The sequence below is a fragment of the Microcebus murinus genome, chromosome 4 (assembly GCF_040939455.1).
Source record: "Microcebus murinus isolate Inina chromosome 4, M.murinus_Inina_mat1.0, whole genome shotgun sequence".
Classification (NCBI taxonomy): Eukaryota; Metazoa; Chordata; class Mammalia; order Primates; family Cheirogaleidae; genus Microcebus; species Microcebus murinus.
In genome coordinates, this window is record NC_134107.1 from 70127582 (window position 1) to 70152809 (window position 25228).

Here is a 25228-nt window from a genome sequence, read left to right on the forward strand (position 1 = left end):
TATACAGCCAGAGCATGTGCAAAAAAGAAAACTTAGACCGCAAATAACACCCAGAACTAAAGTCTTTCTCCCTACCCTAAACTAAAAGGTCAGGACGTGGTCAGAACTTGAGTGCCAGAACACTTTCAGAAGCCAGGGGTCCAGTTGCCTAGGAATGTCCAGTAATAAGACCCCTCCCCATGCCTCATCACAAATGGTCCCATTTAAAGTCTTTCCTATCGGGAAGCCCTTTATTCGGTAACAGACTCGGGGTGGGAGAGAAGCCAGACAGTATGTTGTTGCCAAGAGACACAGTTAACACACACCACGCTGGTATTAAAAGATATACCAGTCAGAGTCAACAGTGGGGAATCTTCTTTTGGTACCTTCCCTGACTAGTCCTAGTCTACCCCCGCGTGTCCCCCCCAGTCTCTTTGAGTCAGCGTCCCGCGTCCGCCCTCAGCCCCTCCCCTTCCTGAGTGGAGGCCGATGCTCAGGCAGCAAAGGTTCACGCCGTCAGCGGCGGGCACCGTGACGTCATCGGGAGGCGGGGCCGACGGGCCTCACGCCCTCGCTCATTGGCTCTTGGTGTGCCCAGCCACGATTGGTGGGGAGTTCGCATGTAGCGTCCTGCTACGAAATAAAGGGTTTGTGACGCAAGGGCGCGTGGCGCACGCGTATTGGCTCCCTCGAGGCGCTTTCGTGAGAACCTCTGGCCCTCGGTAGAGCTTGGTATCCCGCCGTCGCCGCCGCCTGCCCGCGACGACCACTGCCGCTCCGGCTCTGCAGCCGTCGCCGCCTCTGGCGCCGCGGGTCCAGCTGTATGATTAGGCCACAGTCTTTCATGAGTAAACATACTCCTTTCTGTGGTGTTCTTGGTCACGCATTTATGGAGTTTCTGAAGGGCCCTGCAGATTACTGCCAGGCACAGCACGACCTTTATGAGGACAAGTGAACTGTGGAAAGCCATAACTACTCCACTCAGAAGCCCGCATGAGAGCGGGTAACCTGGCCACAGAAGTGTTGAATTGAAATCATCAGAGCATTTCACGACAGTTCTGACCTGGATGGGATAAACCTACGTGCACGTCCTTTCCATTGACTTTTAGTCAATTGAAGCACCCCTGCTTCTTAGAAGTTCATTTCATTTCCTGTCACTCCCAACTTCATATGCAAAGCTCTGAGGATTTCAAGTGGAGTATATTGGAGTAGACTTCAGTTTCTTGACATTTCTGTATTCAAAATTTTTAAATTTTTTCCCGTTACTATATTGGTGTTTTTTTGGTTTTGTTTTTGTTTTTTAACTAAATTAACATGGCTCCAATGAACCACCCAGCTCCTGTGGAAGTCACATACAGGAACATGAGATTTCTTATTACACACAACCCAACCAGTGCAACCTTACACAGATTTATAGAAGAACTTAAGAAATACGGAGTTACCACAATAGTGAGAGTATGTGAAGCAACCTATGATCCTGCTCTTGTGGAGAAAGAAGGCATCCAGGTTCTGGATTGGCCCTTTGATGATGGTTCATCACCATCCAAGGAGATTGTTGATGACTGGTTAAGTCTTGTAAACATTAAGTTTCGTGAAGAACCTGGCTGTTGTATTGCTGTTCACTGTGTTGCAGGTCTTGGGAGAACTCCAGTGCTTGTTGCCCTAGCATTAATTGAAAGTGGAATGAAAAATGAAGATGCAGTACAGTTTATAAGACAAAAGCGGCGTGGAGCTTTTAACAGCAAGCAACTTTTGTATTTGCAGAAATACCATTCAAAAATGCGGCTGTGCTTCAAAGACTCTGGTGGTCACAGAAACAACTGTTGCATTCAATAAAACTTGGCTGTCTGATACTATTGCCTTGGAAGTGGAACTTGAGACAGGACTTAATTTATTATACATATTAGCCAACATATAGGTTTAGTGTTTAAGTCTAATGAAGCTTCCATAGGAATATTGAAAAGCCACATGCTTGACAGAATTGCATCGTCTTATGTTTGGTTTACTATTTAATTATTCTGATGCCAGAAACAATATATAAGAAATTTAGAAAGATTAGGTGCCAAGATACCTAGCACAACACTTGTATATTTTTAGTATCAGACAGAATTAAAATTCCAGGAAATATGACCTTAGGTGGTCTATTCCTTAAGTCATTTCAGACATTGCAAGTAGGGCCTATATGATTATTTGCCTGCTTCTTTGTTTAGCATCCCACATGTGTACCAGTATACATCAGGTTTGTACAGCAGTTGATTTTGTTAGATTCCTACCAAGTCTTATGATAATTATTTAATGTCTTTCTTTCTTTCTTTTTTTGGGGACAGAGTCTTGCTTTGTTGCCCAGGCTAGAGTGAGTGCTGTGGCATCAGCTTAGTTCACAGCAACCTCAAATCCTGGGCTCAAGCAATTCTGCTGCCTTAGCCTCTCGAGTAGCTGGGACTACAGGCATGTGCCACCATGCTCGGCTATTTTTTGCTATATATATATATTAGTTGGCCCATTAATTTCTTTCTATTTTTAGTAGAGATGGGGTCTTGCTCTTGCTCAGGCTGGTTTTGAACTCCTGACCTCAAGCAATCAGCCCACCTCAGCCTCCCAGAGTGCTAGGATTACAGGCGTGAGCCACTGCACCTGGCCTTTAATGTCTTTCTATAAATCTTATTTGTTAAGTAAACTTCCATTTTGAAAAATGAGAAAAATCACAAAATCTCCATTTAAAAAAATCAACCTCTGGGTGAAAGGTCATGCAAAATCCACTTTGTACAGAAGCACATGTTGAATGTCTAAAGACAAAAAAGCCTTAATATTTATAGTTAGGATGCAACTTAAATGGTAGAGCCCTGAAGACAGAAGTACAAGGAAAAGTGACAAGTTTACCATAGCAGTGGGAAATTTTACTGTCCCTTTTCAGAAACAGATCAAGTAGACAAAAAATCAAGATTTGGAATATAGATTTGAACAATGCAATCAACAAACTTGATCCCACGAACACGTAAGGGGCATTTCATCCATCCAACAGTATGAGACTACATATTCTTTTTAAGAGTACATGAAATATTAAATTTGACCATAAACAACTTTTAGCAAATTTTAAACTATTTGCATAATACAAAACAACTTCTCTGACCACAATTCAATTAAGTTAGGAACAAAGTTAATATCCACACATTTGTAATTTTGAAAATCTGTCTAGAGACTTCCACTTCTAGATAGGATATAGTATGTCATGGCAGCCTAACACTCTTCCTGCAATAACCAGAAAAATATGGAAAAATTACAAAGGTGATGTTTAAAATATGTGAGAGCAATAAGGTCTAGGTGAACAGGAATTCCAGAGAGGGAGAGCCCTCCTGAGATGAGTGCTTGTTTTCTTTTGGGGGGCTTTTCCTGATTTTGGACATGGACTAAAAGAGATTAAACTGGGTCCACGTAGAGGGTCACCCAGCAAAGCTTTTGGTTGTCACGTGAGGCTGGTGCAGCAGATTGGAAAATTGAGAAGCTTGGCCAGTTTTCTCAATCTGTTGCAACTTGGGTTCCCCAGAAAACAGACACTGAACCTGAGATTTGCTTTCAAAGAGTTACTGGGGAGTAACAACACCTCAGGGAACAACACCTGTGAGGGAGTTAGAGAAGCAGGATAATGCATGAGAAATTGAATGGTAACACATACAGTTGCAACAGTAGACTCAGTCTAGCTCATGGGGAACTCTGAAGATGAGATGACTATTAGAGGTGTCTCCAATTGAGGCAAGGGAGTGGGGCCTTTGGACTATTGAATTAACCAGTCATTGGATACAGGCTGCCCCAGGGGAAGATGGCATCACCTTGGGTGGAGCATCCTCCTTCAGGCAAGGGCAGTTCCTAGAGAGGGATGCTGCTGTGAGCCCTCAGCTGATCATGACAGCTGGGGGAATGAATGTTTCAGGCATGAGGAGGGGTCTGGGTGGTTCTACTGTAGCATCCACTGTATTAAATTCCACTTGCTGAATTTGGGGGCTATGCTTGGGAGGTTGGGGAGTTAGAAAGGCTTAAAAGGCTATCAGAAATCTCCTTTAATCTCATAGTGCTTAGGAGACAAAGTTCTGCTAGTGAAAAAGAGGTTCACATTTCTCCATTTCCTAACACTTATCTTTTTTATTATTGCCATTCTGGTGAGTTCAAAATGGTATCCCACTGTGTTTTTAATTTTCATATGACTGATAATGTTAAGCATCTTTTCATGTATTTGTTAGTCATTCACATATCTTGAGTAAAATGTTATTTTAAATATTTTGCTCATTTCTAAAATTGGGTTGTCATCGTCTTAAGTCGTAAGAGTTCTTTGTATATTCTGGATCCAATGTCTTTGTGAGGTATATTATTTGCAAATATTTTCTCCCAGTCTGCTGCTTGTCTTTTTTCCCCTGTAATGGTGTGTGTTTCATAGTGCAAAAATTTTAAATTTTGATGAAGTATGGTTTATAATTTTTTCTTTATGAGTCATGCTTTTAAAATTGAATCTCAGAACTCTCCATGACAACAATCTTATGCTGTATTTTCTTCTAGAAATTTTTATAGATTTAGTGTTTACATTTAAGTCTGTGATCCATTTTGAGTTTGGTGTAAGGTTTGGTGTGAGGTGTCTAAGTTCATTCTTTTTTGCATGAGGATATTCGATTGTCTCAGCACCATTTGTTCAAAAGACCATCCTTTATCCCCTTGAATTACTTTGGTAGCTTTGTTGAAAACATCAAGTTAGCATAAATGTTAGGACTTATTTGTGAACACTGAATTTTGCTTCATTTACTTATAAGACAACACAGTCTTGATCATTGTATCTTTACAGTAAGTATTTGAAATTGAATAGTATACTTTGTTCTTTTAAAAAATTTTTTGGCTATTCAAAATCCTTTACATTTCCATATAAATTTGAGGATAAACCTGTTGATTTCTACCAAAGAAAAGCCTACAATGGTTTGGATAGGTATAGTGTTGACTGTCTAGATAAATTTGAAGAGAATGGCAATTTTGACAATATCAGGTCTTCAAGTCTATGAGCATGGAATCTCTCTCCATTTATTTAGATCTTCTTTAATTTCTATCAGCAATGTTTTATAGTTTTCAGCATTCAAGACTTATACTTCTAAAATTTATTTCTAAGTATTTTTTCTTTGTGATGCTATTGTGAATAGAATTGTTTTCTTAATTTTATTTTTGGATTGCTGATAACATATAGAAATACAACTGATTTTTGTATATTGATTTTGTGTCTAGTGGCCTTTTTAAACTCATTTATTAATTGATAGAGAATGTGTGTGTTTTTAGCATTTTCTATCTTCAGGATTATGTTATCTGTGAATAAAGGCAGTTTTACTCTTTCTTTCCAATGTTGACAACTATAATTTATTTTTCTTGCATTATTGTAGTGGCTAGACCCTCCATGTTGACTAGAAGTGGTGAAAATGCCATCTTTGCCTTGCTCCAGATCTTAGGGAGAAAGTATTCATTCTTTTACTGTTAAGTCTGATGTTAGCAGTTGGTTCTTTATAAATATCCTTTATCAGGTTGAGAGTGTTCTTTTCTATTTCTATTTTGCATAGAGTTTTATCATAAATGGGTGTTGGATTTTTTTCAAATGCTTTTTTTTCCACATCTATTGGCATGATCTTATGGTTTTTGTCCTTCATTCTATTAATATTCTATACTATATTTAATGATTTTTGAATGTTAAAACAACTTTGCTGGCCAAGTGCAGTGGCTCATGCCTGTAATCCTAGCACTATGGGAGGCTGAAGCAGGAGGATTGCTTGAGCTCAGGAGTTCGAGACCAGCCTGAGCAAGAGCAAGACCCCATCTCTACTAAAAATAGAAAGAAATCAACCAAACAACTAAAAATAGAAAAAAAAATTAGCCAGGCATGGTGGCACGTGCCTGTAGTACCAACTACTTGGAAGGCTGAGGCAGGAGGATTGCTTGAGGCCAGGAGTTTGAGGTTGCTGTGAGCTAGGCCGATGCCACAGTACTCTAGCCTGGGCAACACAGTGAGACGCTGTCTAAAAAAAATAAAAAATAAAAAAATATAACTTTGCTTTCTTAGGGATAAATCCCACTTGTTAATTGTGTGTAATTCTTGTATATATGTTGCTGGATTTGGTTTGCTATATAATTGTTTAGGATTTTTGCATCCATATTCAGGAAGGATATTAGTCTTTAATTTTTTGTAATATCTTTATCTGGCTTTGATATAGTAATAACAGTATCACAGAATGATTTGGGAAGTGCTCTTTCCTCTGCTTTCTGAGTTTCTGAAGGATTATTATTATTTCTTCTTTAAGTAGTTGATAGAATACAGCCAATGAAACCATCTGGACATAGGCTTTTCTTGGGGGGAAGATTTTTAATTACATATTCAATTTCTTTGCTTATTATACGTATACTGATTTCTGTGTTAACTTTTGCTTTGGATTTTGTTTGCTTTTTTTCCCTAGTTTCTTAAGGAGGAAGTTAACTTTGTTGATCTGAGACCTCTTGCCTTCTCTGTTTTCTTTCTTTTTTTCTCTTTCTTCCTGATGTAGGTATTTGCATTAGTTAGGATACTACAGAGAAACAGAGCCAATAAAGTCTCTCTCTCTCAGTCTCTCTCTGTGTCTTGCTATTTATTATAAGGAATTTGCTTGGCTTACATGACTATAGTGGCTGGCGAGTCCTAAGATCTACAGGGTGAGTTGGCAAGCTGGAGACTTAGGAGAGCTGCCAGTCTGAAGGCAGAAAAGAGCCAATATCCCAGTTATAAGGTTGTCAAATAAGGGAGGGTCAGCCTGTTTTTTCCTGTTCAGGCCTTCAACTGATTGGATGAGGCCCACCTGCATTGTGAAGGGCAATCTGCTTCACTTAGTTTACTGATTTCAGTGTTAATCTCATCCAAAAACACACTCACAGAAACACCCAGAATCATGTTTGATAAAATATCTGGACACCCTGTGGCCCAGGGAAGTTGACACCTAAAATTAACCATGACAGCATTTTAAGCTATAAAATTTCCTTCTACGCCCGCTTTAGCTATATCTCATTACTTTTGATACAGTTTTAAAAATTCAGTTCAACAGATAATCTTGTGATTCCGTTTTTTAATCTAGGGGTTATTTAGAAAAGTACTATTTAACTCCCAAATATTTTGGAAGTTTCCTTTTTTTTTTTTCCCCTGTTTTTGATTTTTTAATTCAATTATTAACTCTGGAGGAGGGAAGACTTCATAAAGCCAATTGCATTTCAGTTCCAAGGATGAATGAAGTCTCCAGGCAAAAAGCTGTTGGTGAACCAACATTTAACTGGTAAAGGGCAGGGAAGAGAAGGGAAGGACTTTCCAGGTGGGGAGACCAAGCACAGGCTTGAAAGTGCATGTGCTTAGTGCCAGCAAGGTGTTCAGTGTGGCTGGAGCAAAGGAAGTGTAATTTGTGTCTTCTTTCTTTTTTTTCTTGGTCAGCGTAGCTAAATTTTGTTACTTTATTGATCTTTTCAAAGAACCTATTTTGCTTCATTGATTTTTCTCTACTATTGTTTGTCTTTTCTATTATGTTGGTTATGAAGGAGGTGTAGTGGGGGTAGAGAAGAAGTCGTGGGACATGATGTAGAAAAGATAGTGTAAAAGGTTCCCTGGTGTTCAATTCCAGCTTCACTCTTCAAACCCTCTTCTGAATAGTTTCTCATTTTCTCTGAGCCCAAGGATCACAGAGGAGGGATGTTTTCTCAGGATATTCTTGGCTGAGCACCAGTACCACGGACACAGATGTTGGAAAAATAAGACTTGAGCAAGAGGTGACTGGTGGCTCTGCTAATTACTTTTCTAGGAGCCTAAAAAGGACTGTCACTATGAGATGGTCATATAGAACCTATTCATTGTGGGCAGTGGGGACCCTGAGATTGAGGTGGCAGCAGGGGTAGGGCCCTAAGACTGATTTATTGATTCCTCTATCATACAATTAAATTAGAGGCCAGAAGCTGTCTTCCCAACAGGTCTTAGCATCTTAGCAGGGTCTCTGATTGCAGGGGGCTGCAAGCTCTTTCCCCAATCTCACCCTTATGGTGTGGGCTCTGCTAGACATGAGGGAGGTGAAGGCAATCCCTGAACTTGGTCTACAAAACACCTAGGACAGACTGACGTCACCTCTATAAGAAAGTGGCTCCAGGTTGCTCAGTGACTTCAGAGAGTGAAGCATGGAAGGCAGAGTGTGTTCCAGAGCCAGGAAAACGAAATCAAATCTCCCTTAGAACTCCCCACGGTGCCCTTCCCCTCACTGCCTCTCTTCCTCCTCATTCCTTGGCAGGCTGACCCTCCCCACCCACACTTCTTTGGTTTTCCTTTTAGTAAAAACTGAAAAAGCATGTCTAATACTCAACAACCCATAGGGCAGTGACCATTCCTGACTAATTAGTAAGCTGCCTCTAGCCGCTCAGCCTTCACACCCTGCTGAGTCTTGAAGGGTGTGTATTCTTCTGGCAGGACTGAACTCCCTGATGGGTGGGCCACGCTTTCTGGCTGGTGGCGACACTCACATTCCTCATCTCCCCATGACTCCCACCCATCCTTCACTCTAGGGACTCAGTGCAAATACTGCTCCCCTTGAAGCCTTATGTTCTCATAGGAAGTGTCCTCTCCCTTCTCGTGAGCACCTTCAATTTTTATCTGCCCTTTTTTAATGCACTTACCACTTTCTCCCTTAATGTAAGATGAATTGTGTCCAGTTATCTCCACTAGACCCTAAGCTCTGTGAAGGTCAGATTCTAAGCAGGATTCTGTATTTCACACAAGGCTGAGCCAGTAGTTGCAATTAATGGATGAAGAAATGCTTGGGAAGGAACTCAGAAGAAGGTTACAGAAAAGTGAACTCCCAGGGCCTTCAGGGACAAGGCTGTCATTCACTGTATGTCTTGGCATCTCGTCTCACATCAGAAAGTTCAAAGGAAAAAATACAGTAACAATGATGGCCATTTGGGAACCCATTTATATTGTAGGTGTAACTTTGGGCTTCGTCCAGCCCCATACCAGCCCCTGAGTCTGCATCAGACCGTCTGAACATTCATGGCTTCCTTGGGCCAAGTGTAGCTGTCCAGCGTAAAGGAGTCATAATCTGGAGTGTAGACCAGGGATCTTACAAAAGCCTCCTTGTCCTTGGGCTCTGGGTAGTAGGAAGCCAGGTTGTGTTTGTACGCGTAGTCAAGGACCTAGGGAAAAACATTTGGCTGAGGAACTGGATTTAAGGGGAAACCTGCCCAAAGGCCCTTTCTTGGGAGCCTGGGGAAATGGAATATACCTTGAGGAGCAAGATTGGTCCTCTCATGAGTGTGGCCCATGAAACCACTGGGTAGGAAGGATTTTAAGCTTTCTGCCCAGACAGCTGTGGCAAAGTGGAGTAAATACTAGGCCAGGGTCAAGAGGCCCCAGCCTAAATTCTTCCTGCCCCAACTGCCTGTGGATCCTCAGAGGTGACATTGTCCTTGCTGAGCCTCAGTTTCTTCATCTGTAAAGTGGGGATAATGAGACCTTTCTCTAAGGTGGTGTGAGGATAAAATTAGGTAACAGGCAAAAGTGTCCAGTATCTGATATTTTTTGACACCTTGAATATGAATTGAATTGGACAAACAGCCTGGACCCTGTTCTCTGGGTACTAGATTTGGCTTCAGATGAGTGTGAATATAAATATTCCAGAAAGGAAGGAACTGGACAAGGTGAAGCTGGGCCAAGAGCTGGACTGTTAGTCTTGAGGCCTGATTCTGGATCCTGTACTGGATAACTCATAGGGAGTGCATGCTGATGTACAATGCATTTTCTGAAATTATTTTTAAAACTTACTATAGGAAATGTAAAACATATACACTAATAGAAATAATAGTATGATAAACCCTCATGTACTCATTATGCAGCTTCAACAATTATCAATGTTGAGCCAGTCTTTATTGCACCATATTCTGAAACCTATCATCTTTGTGTAATCGCATGGTGTGGTCTATTACATGAACCTGATCATCCTATGGCCCAGCCATTCTGAGAGAAAGAGGAAGAGTGAGATCTATTCTAGCCAGGCAGGCACTGCATGTGGAGTATTCTCTTTTAATCTTCTCCAGAACTCTGGTAGAGAGGAATTACTGGACTGTTGGAAAAAGAGAAAACTGAGGCTCAGGGAAATGAAGTGATTAGGCCAAGGTTACACTGCTGCTGATTGGCAGAGCTGGGACCCTGAAGCCTGAGCTCTTTTCATGATGCTATGCTAGCTGACCTTTCTTATAAATTGGTACTTATGATTCATTTAAAAAAATTTCCACCCATATTCTGGTCCACAAGACCATGGACTCTGATGACCTTTCTGCTTGGCCTTTGAGGGGAAACCCAGGAGCTTTCCCAGAACTGGCCTGGGTGGGATTTGGGGGGTGGGGGCCAAAGCTTCAGGAAGGCAGGAGTTTGTCACACAGCCCCTGGGTTGCATGCAGTGCAGCCCAAGGATGTCTGCACTGCTGCCATCTCCTTAGCCCTCCTAAAGTCACAGACAGAGAAAGTGGTTGAGCCTCACTACCCATACTACCCAGGTAGGATGCCCCTTACTTTGATGGCAATTCTCAGAGACACGTCTCGGATGGTGCTGAGTGGTGGGTACAGTCTTCCCTGGGACAGATGCTGCTCAGAGACCTCCTGGGCAATTTGCTGGGGAGAGGGAGAGAACCAAGAGAAATAAGCTGAGTTTCTGCCTTCCCAGAACAAGCCCAACCCTAGAGACTCACCCTGCCCCAGCATAGTTGGTCAAATGCTGCGGTTCCCGCTGTCGACTCTGCCTCCACATAGGCCCCAGAGAGCTTAATGCTTGGGCTTAAGCAAGGACACATCCTTTCTATACTGGGAGCCTAGCTGAGACTTAACATGAGGGGCTCTGAATTCTAAAGGAAAATGACTAAAACCAAGATGAATAAACTCGTGGCCTGCAAAGCAAAGGCTATGCGATCTCTTCTTGGCTGGCCCAGCCTGTTGCACAGGGATCCCTGGGTCCCTCACTTCCTGGGTCCCAGTCTCCTCCCACATGCTTGGTACGTACCATCCTGGGTGCCCATCTAGGCAATGTTATGTCTTTGTGTTCAGGGCTCCTTGAGCTCTCTCTTCCAGTCCCAATCTGAGGAAGACCTCTCCTCCAGTGAGTGAATGTGTCTTATGCCTTATCTGGACAAATGCCCTAAGCACATCATCCTGGGAGCAGAACCTTCCACAGCTTCCCTCCCAAGTTCAGAGTCTGCCTCTGAGGGTCAAGCCTTATTCTTTGCAACAAGCCTCGTCCTCTAGCCTCAGGTGCTGGTGCTCAGCCAGCCTTGCAGATCAGCCTCTTTAATGTGGTCGATTTGAATCTACTCCTACCCAATCTTCTGGTATCCAATTTAAATTTGGGAGACATCACTGGTGCTCTCTGAAAACTGTGTGTCCCAGAAGTGACAATGCCAAGGAGTTGGTCTTGTCTCAGAGTTTGCAGACATTAGGCAAGTGGGCCTCCCCATCTGCTGCCTCCTTCTCACACTCCCATCTCTCTTTTCCATTCATTTGGTCAAACATTTACTGAGCTCTACAATATGCTCGGCTCTAAGCTAGGTGTTGAGGATCCATATGGTTAAGCAGCCATAGTCTTTTCTTTTTGGAGACTGCTGTCACTGCACAATTAACACAGGATTATAACAATTACAACACAGCAGGTGAGTGCAATGAGAACAGACATACAGGCATAGAGGAAGGCAGGGCCCTGTCTGCCATGAACAGGAGAGGCTTCCTGAAATGTCATAGGCTGATATCCAAAGGCAAAGTATGAATTACTTGAAAAGGGGAGAGGCAATAGCACATGCAAATGCCTGGAGGTGAAAGAGAGCAAGAGAGAGCATGGACTTGAGATTGAAAATAACACATTGGCTAGACTGATGGTAGGGAGAGGCTAAAAAGTGAGGCTGGAGAGGAAAGGAGTCCCGGTGATGAAGTACCTTGTATGGAAACCAAAAGAAGGAGTTTGGATGTTGTCCTGTAAGCGCCAAGGAGACATACAAAGCTCTGAATTTAGGAGAGAAACCTGGCCTGATGTGTGTTCTGCAGAATTGCCTCCCTTTGTGGAGGTATAGCAGGTATAGCAGATGGATTGATTAGAGAGGAGTTCCATGGCTAGATCTGCATCTAGGAAGCTTATCCTGTGAAGAGATACTTCATGGTCATTTCTGAGGTGTTGGGCACTGGTCATGCTCTGCTGCACATGTAGTCAACTTGCCTGGGGCCATCCTGGCGCTGTCACACACAAGCCAAGTGACCTTAGGTAAGTGACCTAAACTCTCTGTGCCTCACTTTCCTTGTCTGTAACATAGGAATAAACACTATACCTATTTTATGGAGTTGTTAAGATAAAATGAGGTAGTGCGTGTAAATCTTCTTAAAGCCTATAGTAATATTCCACAGGAAAATAAAATTCAACTTAAATTATCTTAATTAAAAATGCCCTTTTCAGAAATATAACTTGTCAGACCTTTGAAGAGCAGACTATCAGCTCCTATAGGAGAGGGGGCTTGTCTCACTCATAGCAGGTGCTTAATAAGTAGATCCAGGAGAAGTTTCTGTGTAATTGATGGACACTGTCCATGAAATGATGGAGTCGAACTGTCTCACAGCATGGGGGTGGTGTGTGTGCGGCTGTCTCAGGGGATTGTATAGGAAGGGCTCTAGCAACTGTGTTTCTGCAAAACAGGGGAATTTGCTTTCGGGCTGACTTCAAGCAGGAAATGACTCTTCCCACCCAATGGGGGTTTCAAACAGCTCTGCCCATATCCACAGGACAAGAACACCCATTATAGCAGTGAGAAGAAATCCAAACACAGAATACTCAGACAAGAGGAACAGAGAGCTGCGGCACAAAGTCATAACTAGTGTGTGCGGGGCTGGGGGCCAGCCGAAAAGCCTTCAGGAGATATTATTTGCACTGCCTTGCAGAGCCAGGGCTCAAAGACCAGACATAGTAAGAAGGGGCCTGGTGCATGAGGCAGTTGTTCCCTCTGGGCCTCACAGAAGGGGATCCAGACAGGGCTGTCTGGGAGCCGTACCATGGCTGGTTGGTTTCAGGCTCTCACCAGTGCCACGGTGAGGAGGAAATGCAGAAGGATGTTAGAAGTCACAAGAGAGCCTTTAGAGCTCATTGAGTATAAATACATGTAACATTTGTATATAGCTTAGATTAACTTCTCTCAATAGAGACATTTGTATGCCTTGGTTTCCTTAGAGTGACAATAAATTTCAAGTGCCTGGCACTTAGAAACCACTTGATAATGTCAGCCACTGTCACTGTTATAAATAACCATTATTATGAACATGGGCTGCCATTCTTAATGAAGTCTTTCATGATTTTCATTGTGTCCAGTAAAGAACCCTTCCAGGAGCTCTTGCAGTCAGATACTGGAACAGGCACAACTCTAACACCCCCATGTGGGTGCTCAAGGCTGGGTACTCAGAGTAGGCAAAACCAGGCATGCAACCCCACCTGCTACAGAAAGCTGTCCTAGTGGGGCTTACTGCCACTGGTTACCCCAGTGATTTGATCAAGACCTGTAGCTTAAAAAATCTATCACCTGTCATGGCCCACAAGCCCCAGTTTCATGTGGCTTTGTTGGTATCTCCTTTGTCTAGGCATCCAGATAGCACTGCTGGGAGGCAGGGAGCAGCAGGAGGTATGTCCCCGCACTGCCAGAGCCTCCTGCCCACACCCCCTCCCACTGACTAGTCCCCCACCCCCCTCCAAAGCCCTGCGTATCATTGAAGAGGTCAAGTCTCAAGGTGATCTTGAGAGATGCCTGAGGTTCAGGCACTCTGGCATCCATTGCCAGGGTTGGGGTGCAGGTGGGTAGAAAAGACAAGAGAGGAAGCATCTTCAGAGATTGGGCAGGGGACCCAGAGCCAACCCACAGGTTCTATGGGAAGCATTTGAGGGAGCAGGGACAGTGATACCTCTGCCGTTAGGAGGAAGATCTCATCTGGGATGTGCCGGATCCCGCCGGCGATGACTCCCAGTGCCACGCCAGGAAACACGTAAGCATTGTTCCCCTGTCCGGGAATGAAGGTCTTGCCATTTTCCAGAGTTACACTCCTAAAAGGACTTCCACTTGCAAAAATCCCTCGGCCCTGGAGGCAGGAAGAAAAACCACAGATGGAGCTTGGAGAGTGGTTTGGGGAAGTAATGGTGACCTGTTCTTATCTCCCAGAAGTCGAACCTTCCTTCATCCTCTCCCAAATGCCCAGCATTGTGCTGAGAACATGGCAGGTACTTAAAGCACATTTGTTCATTTGAACAGAAAGCTCAGCCTCCACCTGAGTTACCTGGTGGCCAAGAAATGGCTGAAAGGTGATGGGGTTCATGGTACCTTTTTACCTGTCACCTCCTGGGAAGGCCAGCCCAGGACATGACAGGTGCAAAAGCGGCCCAGAGTCTACTAGTGCCTCAGGTTCTGGGTTCTGGTCAGAGCTCTATATTATTTAGGAGGAACCTGGAACAGTATAGCATAATGGTAAGATCTTGGACTTTGGAGTCAGACCTGGGTTTGAGGGCCAGCTCCGCTCCTTATTAGCTCTGTGACCTTGGGCAAGTCACTTAATCTTTCTGAACCTCAGTTTGCTCATCAGTGATGTGGGGATTTTTTTCACCCTCATAGGGTTACTAGTTGTTACTGTGTCCTCTCAGCCGGGGGAAGGAAGGACTCCCCGCTGACCTCGGTGACCCGGTAGCACTTCTCAGCCGTGCACTCGGCCTTGCTGGTGGGGTTGCTCAGGGCAAAGATGATAGGGCGCTCGTGGAAGGAGGCCATGTCCCTCAGAATCTGCTCCGTGAAGGCTCCTGCGATGGCGGCAACACCTACAGGGAAAAGGGGGGTAGTGGGGATGCCTACCCTTTATAAACAACCGATTCCTCTCCTGGTGGTGGGGGGAGCCAGGCACACCATGAAAAACTCAGTAGTCTTGGGGATGGCAGCTGCCATAGGGATGGAGGGAGCAGAAGGGAAAAGGGTCTTTCTGCCTGAGCTGCCTGAGATCTCCTGTCCATCTTTAAGGGACCACTGGTCCAGCTCTGGTCCCTGCCAGTTAAGATGCACCTGTGAAGCCATTCCTGGGCATTGCCATTGGGAGTGGGCTATGCCCCCAGGACAGGCAGAGACACCAGGGTCCCCGCCTTGGGGGAGGAGTGGTCATCTCATCCTGGCTAGAGAGACTAACCCTGTGCTTTTCCACTACACCGTATGATTCTGCATCACTCAGCCCTAACTCTGGGGCCTTAGTTCTATGGTTTTTATACAGTAGTCACTCAGTAGAAGTTTGTGGCATTGAATTGGACATGGGATGGGGGAAAGAGCTGTGTCTCCTTGGGTTACTTATGCCTCCTCGCTGAGCCTCAGTCTCTCCATCTGCAAGTCAAGAGGGTTAGCAGGGCTGGACAGGGGGTCACCTCCTCCCTCCTACCTATGATGGCCGTGGGCTTCACCAGCCTCACCACCTCCTCCAGGGAGTTCACTTCAGGATGGTCTTGGGCAAACATCTCCTTCTCATGGTTCAGGTGGCTCCTCCCCTGTAGGAAAAGAAGGAACACAAAGCAGCTATGGTGGGGAGGGTCTGCTGGGCAGGGGGTATGGACGCATTTGGAAACTTTGAGAGCATTACCCACTGAGCCACATGCTTTGGTCTGAGCTGTCAGAAGCCTTGGGGCCTCTTCTCTAGATCAGATTTCCTGATAGAACCTAAAGTGGCACCTATGTGTTTTTAGGTGTGTGTGTGTGTGTGTGTGTGTGTGTGTGTGTGTGTGTGTTTCTTTAACCTAAACCTAACCTGAACCACATATGGAGAATCCACAAAGAATTTATTTGAACTGCTGGGGTCATGGCTTCCTGGGCCAAGACAGAAAGGCTCTCGGGAAATGTCCAAGACCCTTGACCCCAAGGTGTTCAGCACCCAGGCCCAGTTGAGGGATGAGGGCCTGAGCCGCCCTGGGTCAGGGAGTTAATTTGAATGTACTTAAAAGAGCCATTAACTCCCTGTGAATAATATTAAGCTAAGCTCCAGGAAAGGCTTAGCATGGCTGGCTATGCCCAGCCTGCTCCAGATTCCTTCCATTTCTTTAAATAGAAGTTGGTGGGTGACAGGCTGGCATGACTGTTGGTAAATAGGTACAGATGTTTCCAATCACTCCTCTGGGTTAGCTGACCTCATGAGAACCAGAGTGAAGATGTCAGCTCTGAGAGCCCCTTGGGAAGGGATGACCTTGATGAGGCAAGCAAAATGATATTGAAAGACGGGCGAGAGGGAAGAGTGGCAGCCTCTGGTAGCCTATACCTGGGACTGGATTATGCTCTGGAATGACGTGGGGTGGAAGGAGGAGGAATCTCTAAGTCTACTAGGTTCTCTCTAGCAGTATGGAACAATAGGAAGGTCAGTTTCCACTAAGGGTCTCTGCTATTCTAGGTTGATGGCCCCAGGTATTTCCCCTGTTCCCATCTCTGCCATTGATTTTTTTTTATCTCTCGCTGACATTCTATGTTAGTGGGATTCTTGGAGTTAAAGCATGGAGCTCTGAGTGAAGCCCTAAGGATGAGGTCATCCAATTGTGTCCCTCACCACATGCTAGTCAGAAGCTGGACTGTTTCTCTTTCACTCATACTTCACACATTAATTATGTACTTGCCATGTGCCAGGCATTGACATAAAGACTCTGTAGTCCAGTGAGGAGACAGACAAGTAAGGGGCAACTGCCCTACAATGTGATAAGTGCAATGTATGGAGGGTGGGGAGCCTATGTGAGCACAGATGCAGGAAATGAGCTTCTTGGAGGAGGTAACATTTGAGCTCAATCAGGATATGAGGAGGAAACTGGGAAGGAGTTGAGGATTAAGAGTTGACGTGTGGCAAAAGGGAAAGAGTATTTCAAGTAGAAGAACAAAATGTGCACAGATGTGGAAGAGAGAGAGCATGTTACTTTTGGAGAACTATGATGTAATGTGGATGGAGGTTAGTGCAAGGCAGGAAGTGGTGGGGGATAAGGCTGGAAGGGGCACATGCACATTCTCACATACATATGCAAAACTTCTGGATGAGAGCATTTAAGGATACTTAGGGATGAGTCTTTTGCTTTGGAGTTTAGATCATTGCCCTCCTTTTGCTCTCTCTTCTGTCTGAGCAGTTTGTCCCCTGGAGACCTCTTCCAGTCCAGTTCCTGGGAGCTGTAGGTGTCAAGAAACCTCCATGTCTCCAGCCTGACAGTACCTTGACAATGAGCCCCTTGGAGTCCACCATCCAGATCTTCCTCGTGGCTTCTGCTTTTGGTACACCTTCTTTCTCTAGGGCCATAACAAGGAGCTGGGCGATGCCCATGGCTGCCTGGGAGGTACCATAAAGAAAATGTTCAGACAAAGGGCAAACATCAGCTCAGCACTTATCAGATGTCTCACCAAAATGAGCCCCTCTTCTTTCCCCCATCCCTACAACACCCAGGAGGCCCAGTTAAATCCTTGCCTTGAGACACCCCAATGTGGGGGTTTAGGTAGCTGCAATAATGAAAACACTCCTGTGCTGCTTCCTCCTCTCAGAACCCCTGGCACCTCCCCTCCTTGATACACTTCTACCCATTCTTATTCTACCACTGGAACAAGAGTATAGACCCCCGATGGCACCTACCTCACCTGCACCTTGGAAAACAAACACATGATTGGAGAGCTTGTTTTTGGTGATTCGCAGAGCAGCCAGGATCCCTGCCACAGCCACAGAGGCTGTGCCTGCAACAGAGTGGACAGAGATCACCCACTGGCCACTGTCCCCCAGGCCCCAGGAGAAAACCCTCAGCAGACTTCCCCATGCCTAGGACCTGCAGAGGAATCGGCAAAGACATTAAATGATCATGTGGCCTGAGCTGCCCATCTGATCCACCAAGTCAGAAGGTTGGGTGTGACTGGTAGCAGACCATCATCAGATGGCTCGAGTATGTGTGGAGGGACAAGTAAATTGCATGAGTAGGTGGCTCAGACTCATTTGAGCACTGCTGCATGACTTCTTCTCCATTAATTTACATCTAAGGCCTCAATGAAAATTCCTTAAAGCCACCTGACCAAGAAGAAAGAAACTTGGGCTTGGTTTAGAAATTGTTCTGAATGATGTGCTGGCACCAACTAGAAGTGCAAGGTTGCAGCTTCACATCCCCAGTAAAAGGTAGCTCTAAAGGGTAATGGTGAAGGACAGTTGACTTCAAGTGGTCAATTTCATTGTTCACTTTGGTCCAGGGGATGGCTAGATCTACACTGATACATGGAAAGTTGTTAATGGTTTAGCTATATGGTCAGAGACTTGGAAAGAGCAAAATAGTAAGATTGGTGTTGAGGAGGTCTGGGAAAGGGGTGGTGTATAGATCTCTTGGAATAGGTAGACAGTGTGAAGATGTTTGTGGCCTATATAAAGATCACCAACGGACGTAATGAGAACAGGCTCTCAATAAGCAGGTGGACAAAACAGCATGACCTGTGTATGTCAGACAGCATTTTTCTCCAGTCACCCAAGGTTTGCTCAGTGGGCTTACATATAAAAATAGCCATGGTTGCAAGGATGGAAGCTATGCATGGACTTTCTCTCATCAAGGCTGATCTGTTACTGCTACTGCTTAAATAACTGACCTGGCAATGGGGTACCATTCCCTGGGGAGACACCACCTAGTGGCAGGATGATTACATTGGACTCCGTCCATCATAGACAGGAAAGAGATCTGTCCTCACAGGAGTAGATACATATTTTGGATATGGATTTTTATCCTTGACTATAAAGCTTCAGCCAACACCATCATCTGTAGATGCTTGGAATGCCTATTCATCATCTTGATACAGTCCAGACAACAAGGCTTCTAATCAAAGAATTCATTTCACAGTAAAAGAAGTGAAGCAATAGGCCCAGGCCCATGAAATTCACTGGTCTTAACATGTACTCAACCACTAAGGAGCAGCTGGCCTAACAGATCAGCAGGATGGCCTATGGAAGACTTGCCTAAGATTTGAGTTGAGGCAACACCCTACAGAGATGCTGAGCTTCTATCTTACAGAATGCAATATATGACTTGACTTAGCAGATAGAACATTGTGTCCTTTCTCCCACAATCAGAATAATGGGTCTGGAAATCAATTGGTAGAAGTGACAGTAGCTCCTCTCACCATTTCACCTTATAACCCATTTGCAGAATTTCTGCTTCCTGTCTCTTCCCATTTATACTCTTCTCAATTGGAGGTGTTAGTTCCCAAGAGAAAAATACTTTCATTAGGATTCATAACATGGTTCTATTAAATTGGGAGTTGAAACCGCTACCTGGCCAGCTGAGGCTCTTTTGCCACTAAATCAGTGGCAAAGAAGAGAGTTAATTTTTTGGCTATGGCAATTCATTTAGATATCCAAGGGGACAACGGGGACAGGGAGGACTATTTCTGAAGCCTAAGGGATCTTCTGGGGTGTGTCTCAGTACTTCCAAGCTCAGTAGTAAATATTAATGTTTACTATTGCAACTAAGGAAAGTCAGGACCATTGAGGATTCAGAGCCTTCAGAATGAAGGTTTGGGCCACCATACTGGGCAAAGAATCTTGTCCAGGTGAGGTTCTGTCTGAGGACAAGAAAACATGGAATGAGAGGTTAAGGAAGAAAGCTATCAATATAAATATCAACTGTGGTCTCATGACTGGTTACAGAAACGAGGAAATTAGCAGCCATCCATATTTTCTTCCTTGATTATTATTTGACAATATATAATGGCATATATTACCTAATTTTTTCTCCCTTCTCCTTCTCATTGTCTTATATAAGTTTATTGGAGGTTAATTCTGCATTTTAGTCTTTAGGTAACATAATTTTCAAATGTGACTGTGACTGATTTTTATGAGTAGCTAATCTTGTCCAGAGATGGAGAATGTGTCTATCTTCCAAAGGGGAATAAAAGGACTGTTGAGACTTTGCCTTTCCACATTTTGGGGAGAAGGTGAGACTATCTTCATTTGTTGGAAAGACAGTTGCATTTTGCTAGGCATTTTGTTAGAGTTGTTTTTGTTATGTGGAAGTACACATGTGGAACAGTGTGTATGAATGCTGAACAGCCAAAAGGGTGCACTGTGCCAATTATTGGGTAATTTTTTCTCAGCTTCAAATCCACCCTTCTTTATACTGCTTTGTCTGCAAAGCACTTTTCAGCTTTGCCAACTGGCTATATGCTGGGCTTTGCCAATAACGGGTGCTAGAGGGAGACAAAGACTAGATGAGGGGAAAGGATGATTTTGTTTTTTCCGGCATTGCCTCAGCCTTATAGGATTACCAGGTAAAATGTAGAACACTTAGTAAAATATGAATTTTAGATATACAACAACATTTTTTTTTTAGGATATGTCCCATGTGATATTAGCATAAATATTCTTTTTTTTTTTTTTTTTTTTGAGACAGAGTCTCACTCTGTTGCCTGGGCTAGAGTGCCATGGCATCAGCCTAGCTCACAGCAACCTCAAACTCCTGGGCTTAAGCTATCCTCCTGCCTCAGCCTCCCGAGTAGCTGGGACTACAGGCATGTGCCACCATGCTTGGCTAATTTTATATATATATATATATATATTTTTTTTTTTAGTTGTCCAGCTAATTTCTTTCTATATTTTTAATAGAGATAGGGTCTCCCAGCTAATTTCTTTCTATATTTTTAATAGAGATAGGGTCTCGCTCTTGCTCAGGCTGGTCTTGAACTCCTGAGCTCAAACGATCTGCCTGCCTCAGCCTCCCAGAGTGCTAGGATTACAGGCATGAGCTACCATACCTGGCCAGTGTAAATATTCTACAAAATTATTTGTTATTTATTCAACATTGAATTTAACGGGGTGTCCTGCATTTTGGTTTTGCTAAATTTGGCAACCCCACAGCCTTGGCTCTCCAACTCCACAGTAGCAGTTTGTTCCTGAAGCAGCAGTTGATTACGGTTTGTAGTTCGTGTATTACTTAGAGAACTAGCTTCATAGCATGCCCCTCAGTGACACCAACACCAGCCAACTGCCACCTCCTCTTTTCTTTGTTCCCTCAGCCTCAGGTGTGGTAGTAGATCCTTTGTGGGTTTTTTTGGCTCTTTAATTCTTTAATACATAATTAAAAATTCTTTTTATTAAGTTTTCTCTGTTAGAGCAACTGGTATTGACTCTGACTGATATACATTTCACAGCAAAGTCACCACAATTAGCAATGTTAAGCCTCCACAATGGTAAAAGGAAAAAAAGGAAATTAAAGTGGGATAATTTATGGCTTGGTAAATTTGCACAAACTAAAATATTGATGTATCTAGGGTTGGTGAGGGAACAGTGCAAAGTAAACAGATCCAGCATACTTTGCATTTTGAAAAGTGCTACATTCTCTTTTGGAAAACTATTTCCAAGTATAGACCAAAGGCATAAAATGTTTTTGCCCTTTGACCTCATACTTCTACTTCAGGGAATCTATGTATGGAAAAATCCAAACTGTGTATACTGGATATTTATGACAGTTTATTTATAATACTGAATGACTGAAAAGAATCTAAATACCTAACAAAGGAGTAATTGTTAAGTAAATTATCTAGTGTAGATACTCAGTAGAATATTTTGCAGCCATTAAAAATGATCATTATGAAGATTATGTATCAACATGGAAAATGCTATGAAGTTAGTAACATCAGATATTGTTATAAGTGTCTTAATGTCAAGACATTTATTTATCTAATCCTCACTATTATCATTCTCATTTTACAGGCTGAGAAAATGAGGTACAGAGCTATTTGCTGAATTGTCCAAGATCATATAACAGAGCTGGGATTCAAATCCAGGGAATCAGCCTCTAGGAGCTTGTGGGCTAAACCACTAAACTATACTCCATTGAGTTGGTTGGAAGGAAGAGAACTATAAACAGCATACATATCATGATTCTAATTGTAATGTAACACACACAATCCAGAAAGAACTTTAAAATATGAATGGTTGCAGGGTAGGTGTGTCAGTTTTCCAGGTGGCTTGTTTTTTGCTACTCTGGGGTAGGCTTTCTCCTAGAAAATGGGTTGGGTTTGTGCTTGGCTTAGGGGCTAAGATAGGGGGCACAGTAAACAGTTGGAGTCCAAGAAGTTCACATTCATCACTGTGGACATCAGAAGGCAGGACTCTAAGCAGGAAGACACTTGCTAGAAGATGGGGTGCAGGCTCTCATGTGTTCACACAGCTGTGGCCCAGAGAGATGACTGACCTGTCAACAGAGTCACAGAGGCAGGGCTGAGGACTACAAGGACTTTCTAACATCCTTCTGTGGGTCCCCCAAGTGCTCAGTGTGCATTTGCTGAGGGCTTACCAGATGACAGAGACCATACCAGGCATTTTGGAAGACAGATGAATCACACATGGTCTCTGCCATGAGGAAACACCCAGTTTAACCAAGGTTTAGGCATAAAAAACTATAACACAATTGATAGTCAGAAGTCACTGGAAATTATTGCATTCATTTATTTTTTGAGCATTAATTAAGAACCAGACTCTGGGGTACTGAGGAAACCGCTGGTAACAAGATAGACTAGGTTCATGCCTCTTCATAAGGTAAGAAGTTATTACATGATTATAAAGAATTTCATGACATTCTCTTTGTTAGTTTATGTACAGAAAAGTATATTATCAGTATCAACCCACTCTTGCAGCTTCATGCTTTCCTGTGTACTCTATGTACTAGTAGCATTATTCATTCTTACCTAAACATGCCATGCATTTTTACACTTACATGCTTTTGTCCATGCTGTTCCCACTGTCTTTTGATTTCCATTTTAATTTGATCATTGACCCAAGGATCATTTAGCAGCAGGTTAATTTTCATGACTTTGTGTAGATTTCAGTGTTTCTCTTGGAATTGTTTTGTAGTTTTATTCCACTGTGGCTTGAGAAGATACATGGCATGATTTTGATATTTTTGAATTTGTTGAGACTTATTTTATGATCTAGGATATGATCAATCTTGGAAAATGTCCCATATACTAATGAGAATAATGTATATTCAGTAGTTTTGGGGGTAGAATATTCTGTAAATGTCCATCGGGTCCATTTGTTCTAGAGTCTCATTTAAGTCCAATCCTTCTTTATTCATTCTCTGCTTTGATGATATGTCCAGTTTGGTCAGTAGGGTGTTGAAGTTCCTGGCAATTAAGATGCTCTTTTCTTTTCTTTTCTTTTCTTTTCTTTTCTTTTCTTTTCTTTTCTTTTCTTTTCTTTTCTTTTCTTTTCTTTTCTTTTCTTTTCTCCTTCCTTCCTTCCTTCCTTCCTTCCTTCCTTCCTTCCTTCCTTCCTTCCTTCCTTCCTTCCTTCCTTCCTTCCTTCCTTCCTTCCTTCTTCCTTCCTTCCTTCCTTCCTTCCCTCCTTCCTTTCCTTCTTTTCCCTCCCTTCCTCCCTTCCTCCCTTCCTTCCCTCCTTCCTTTCCTTCTTTTCCCTCTCTCTCTCTCTCTCTCTCTCTCTCTCTCTCTCTTTCTTTCTTTCTTTCTTTCGAATCTGTGAACCTCTGTGTTTGGTGCATATATATTTAGGATTGTTAAATCTTCTTGTTGAATCGCTTCCTTTACCATTATATAATGACCATCTTTATCTTTTTTTCCCTACCATTGTTAATTTACAGTCTATTTTATCTGGCATGAGAATGGCTATACTTGCTTACTTTTGGTTTCCATTTGCATGGAATATTTTTTTTCCATCTCTCTATCTTGAGTCTGTGTGAGTCCTTATGGTTTATATGTGTTTCTTGGAGACAGTAAATAGTTGGATTGTGTTTTTTCATCTATTCAGCTAGTTTATGTTTTTTAATTGGATTATTCAGACCATTCATGTTCAGTGTTAGTATTGTTATATGGGATGCTATTCTGTTCATTATGTTGGATGATACTTTGTTTTGTTTTCCCTCTTGTGCCATTGTTTTACAAGAGCGGTGAGTTTTAACTTTTGAGTGTTTTTACGTTGGTGGGTATCTAGTGTACTGTTCCATGTATAATGCACTTTTGAGTATTTCCTGTAGGGCAGGTCTAGTAGTGAAAAATCCCTTTAGTGTTTGCTTATCTGGAAAAGCCTTTATTTCTCCATCATTTAGTATTAAACTTAGTATTGCTAGATACAAATTCTTGGCTTGGCTGTATTCTTTTTATGAAGACTGAATATGAAGCCTCAATCCCTTCTGGCTTATAAGGTCTGCATTGAGATATCTGCTGTTAGCCTGGTGGGTTTTCCTTTGTAGGTCAGTTGTTGCTCTCATCTTCCAGCTTGTATAATTTTCTCCTTCATTTTGACTTTGGCCAGGTTGATGACTGTGTGTCTTGGAAATGTCCTATTTCCTAAGAATCTCCCTGGTGTTTTATGACCATCTTGTATCTGGATATCTGAGTCTCTGGTGATAACAGAGAAGTTTTCCCCAATAATTCCTACAAATAGGTTTTCCATGCTTTTTGCTTTTTCTTCTTCTCCCTCTGGGATACCTATAAGTTGTATATTGGCTCATTTCACATAGTGCCATATTTCTCTGAGTGATTGTTCATTCTTTTTTATTCCTTTCTCTGCATCTTTTTTCTGACTGAATGGGTTAGTTCAAAAGCCTTGTCTTCAAGCTCTGAGATTCTTTCTTCTGCTGGTCTAGCCTGTTGTTGAGGCTTTCTGCTGTATTTTATAATTCCTTAAATGACTCTTTCATTTCTTTAAGTTTTGTGATATTCTTTCTTGTGCTATTTCTTTTGTGAGTTTTTCATATTTTTCATTCATGTCCTGAAATATTTTTTTGGCTTCTTTGTGCTGGTTTTCAACTTTTTCTTCAGTCTCATTTATCTTATTTGCCATTCACATTCTGAATTCCATTTCTGTCATTTTTTTCCCTACTCCATCTCTTTCTCCACATTTCTGTCTGACATTTTTGACAATTTCCTTTTGGTTGTGGTCTACTGCCGTGGATATACTGTGATCCTTTGAGGGTGTGGACCTAGCTGGTTTTTGCATGTTGCCTAAATTCTTTTGCTAGTTTCTTCTTATCTGAAACCTCTTCTGTCAACTCAGGGTGGATAGGTTTGAGGCACACCTGTTCTTCTTTTCAGGGAACTCTCCTACTTAGAAAAAGGAGAGGTCCCTAGATAGGGCTATTGTGTCCTACTTTGGAGGACTGACCCAGACCCCATAGGAGAGGAGCAGACTCACTGAGAGCCTGTAATG

The 25228-nt window shown here is 43.0% G+C and overlaps 1 protein-coding gene and 1 pseudogene across 2 annotated transcripts in view; one reads left to right on the forward strand and one right to left on the reverse strand.

Annotated features, from left to right (window-relative positions):
* The first annotated feature begins 1188 nt into the window (after positions 1 to 1188).
* LOC105856816 (protein tyrosine phosphatase type IVA 1 pseudogene) lies at positions 1189 to 1852 on the forward strand (annotated as a pseudogene).
* A 7093-nt stretch (positions 1853 to 8945) lies between these two features.
* ME3 (malic enzyme 3) overlaps positions 8946 to 25228 on the reverse strand; it is a 194698-nt gene continuing 178415 nt past the window's right edge. For both annotated transcript variants that reach the window (XM_020286644.2, XM_076002409.1), the window contains 7 exons: positions 17672 to 17769; positions 17261 to 17374; positions 15467 to 15572; positions 14722 to 14864; positions 13964 to 14137; positions 10559 to 10657; positions 8946 to 9183 (listed from right to left, as the gene is read on the reverse strand). In XM_020286644.2, the coding sequence (XP_020142233.2) occupies positions 9022 to 9183; positions 10559 to 10657; positions 13964 to 14137; positions 14722 to 14864; positions 15467 to 15572; positions 17261 to 17374; positions 17672 to 17769 (896 nt within the window). In that variant the 3' untranslated portion in view covers positions 8946 to 9021. The remainder of the gene's footprint in view (positions 9184 to 10558; positions 10658 to 13963; positions 14138 to 14721; positions 14865 to 15466; positions 15573 to 17260; positions 17375 to 17671; positions 17770 to 25228) is intronic.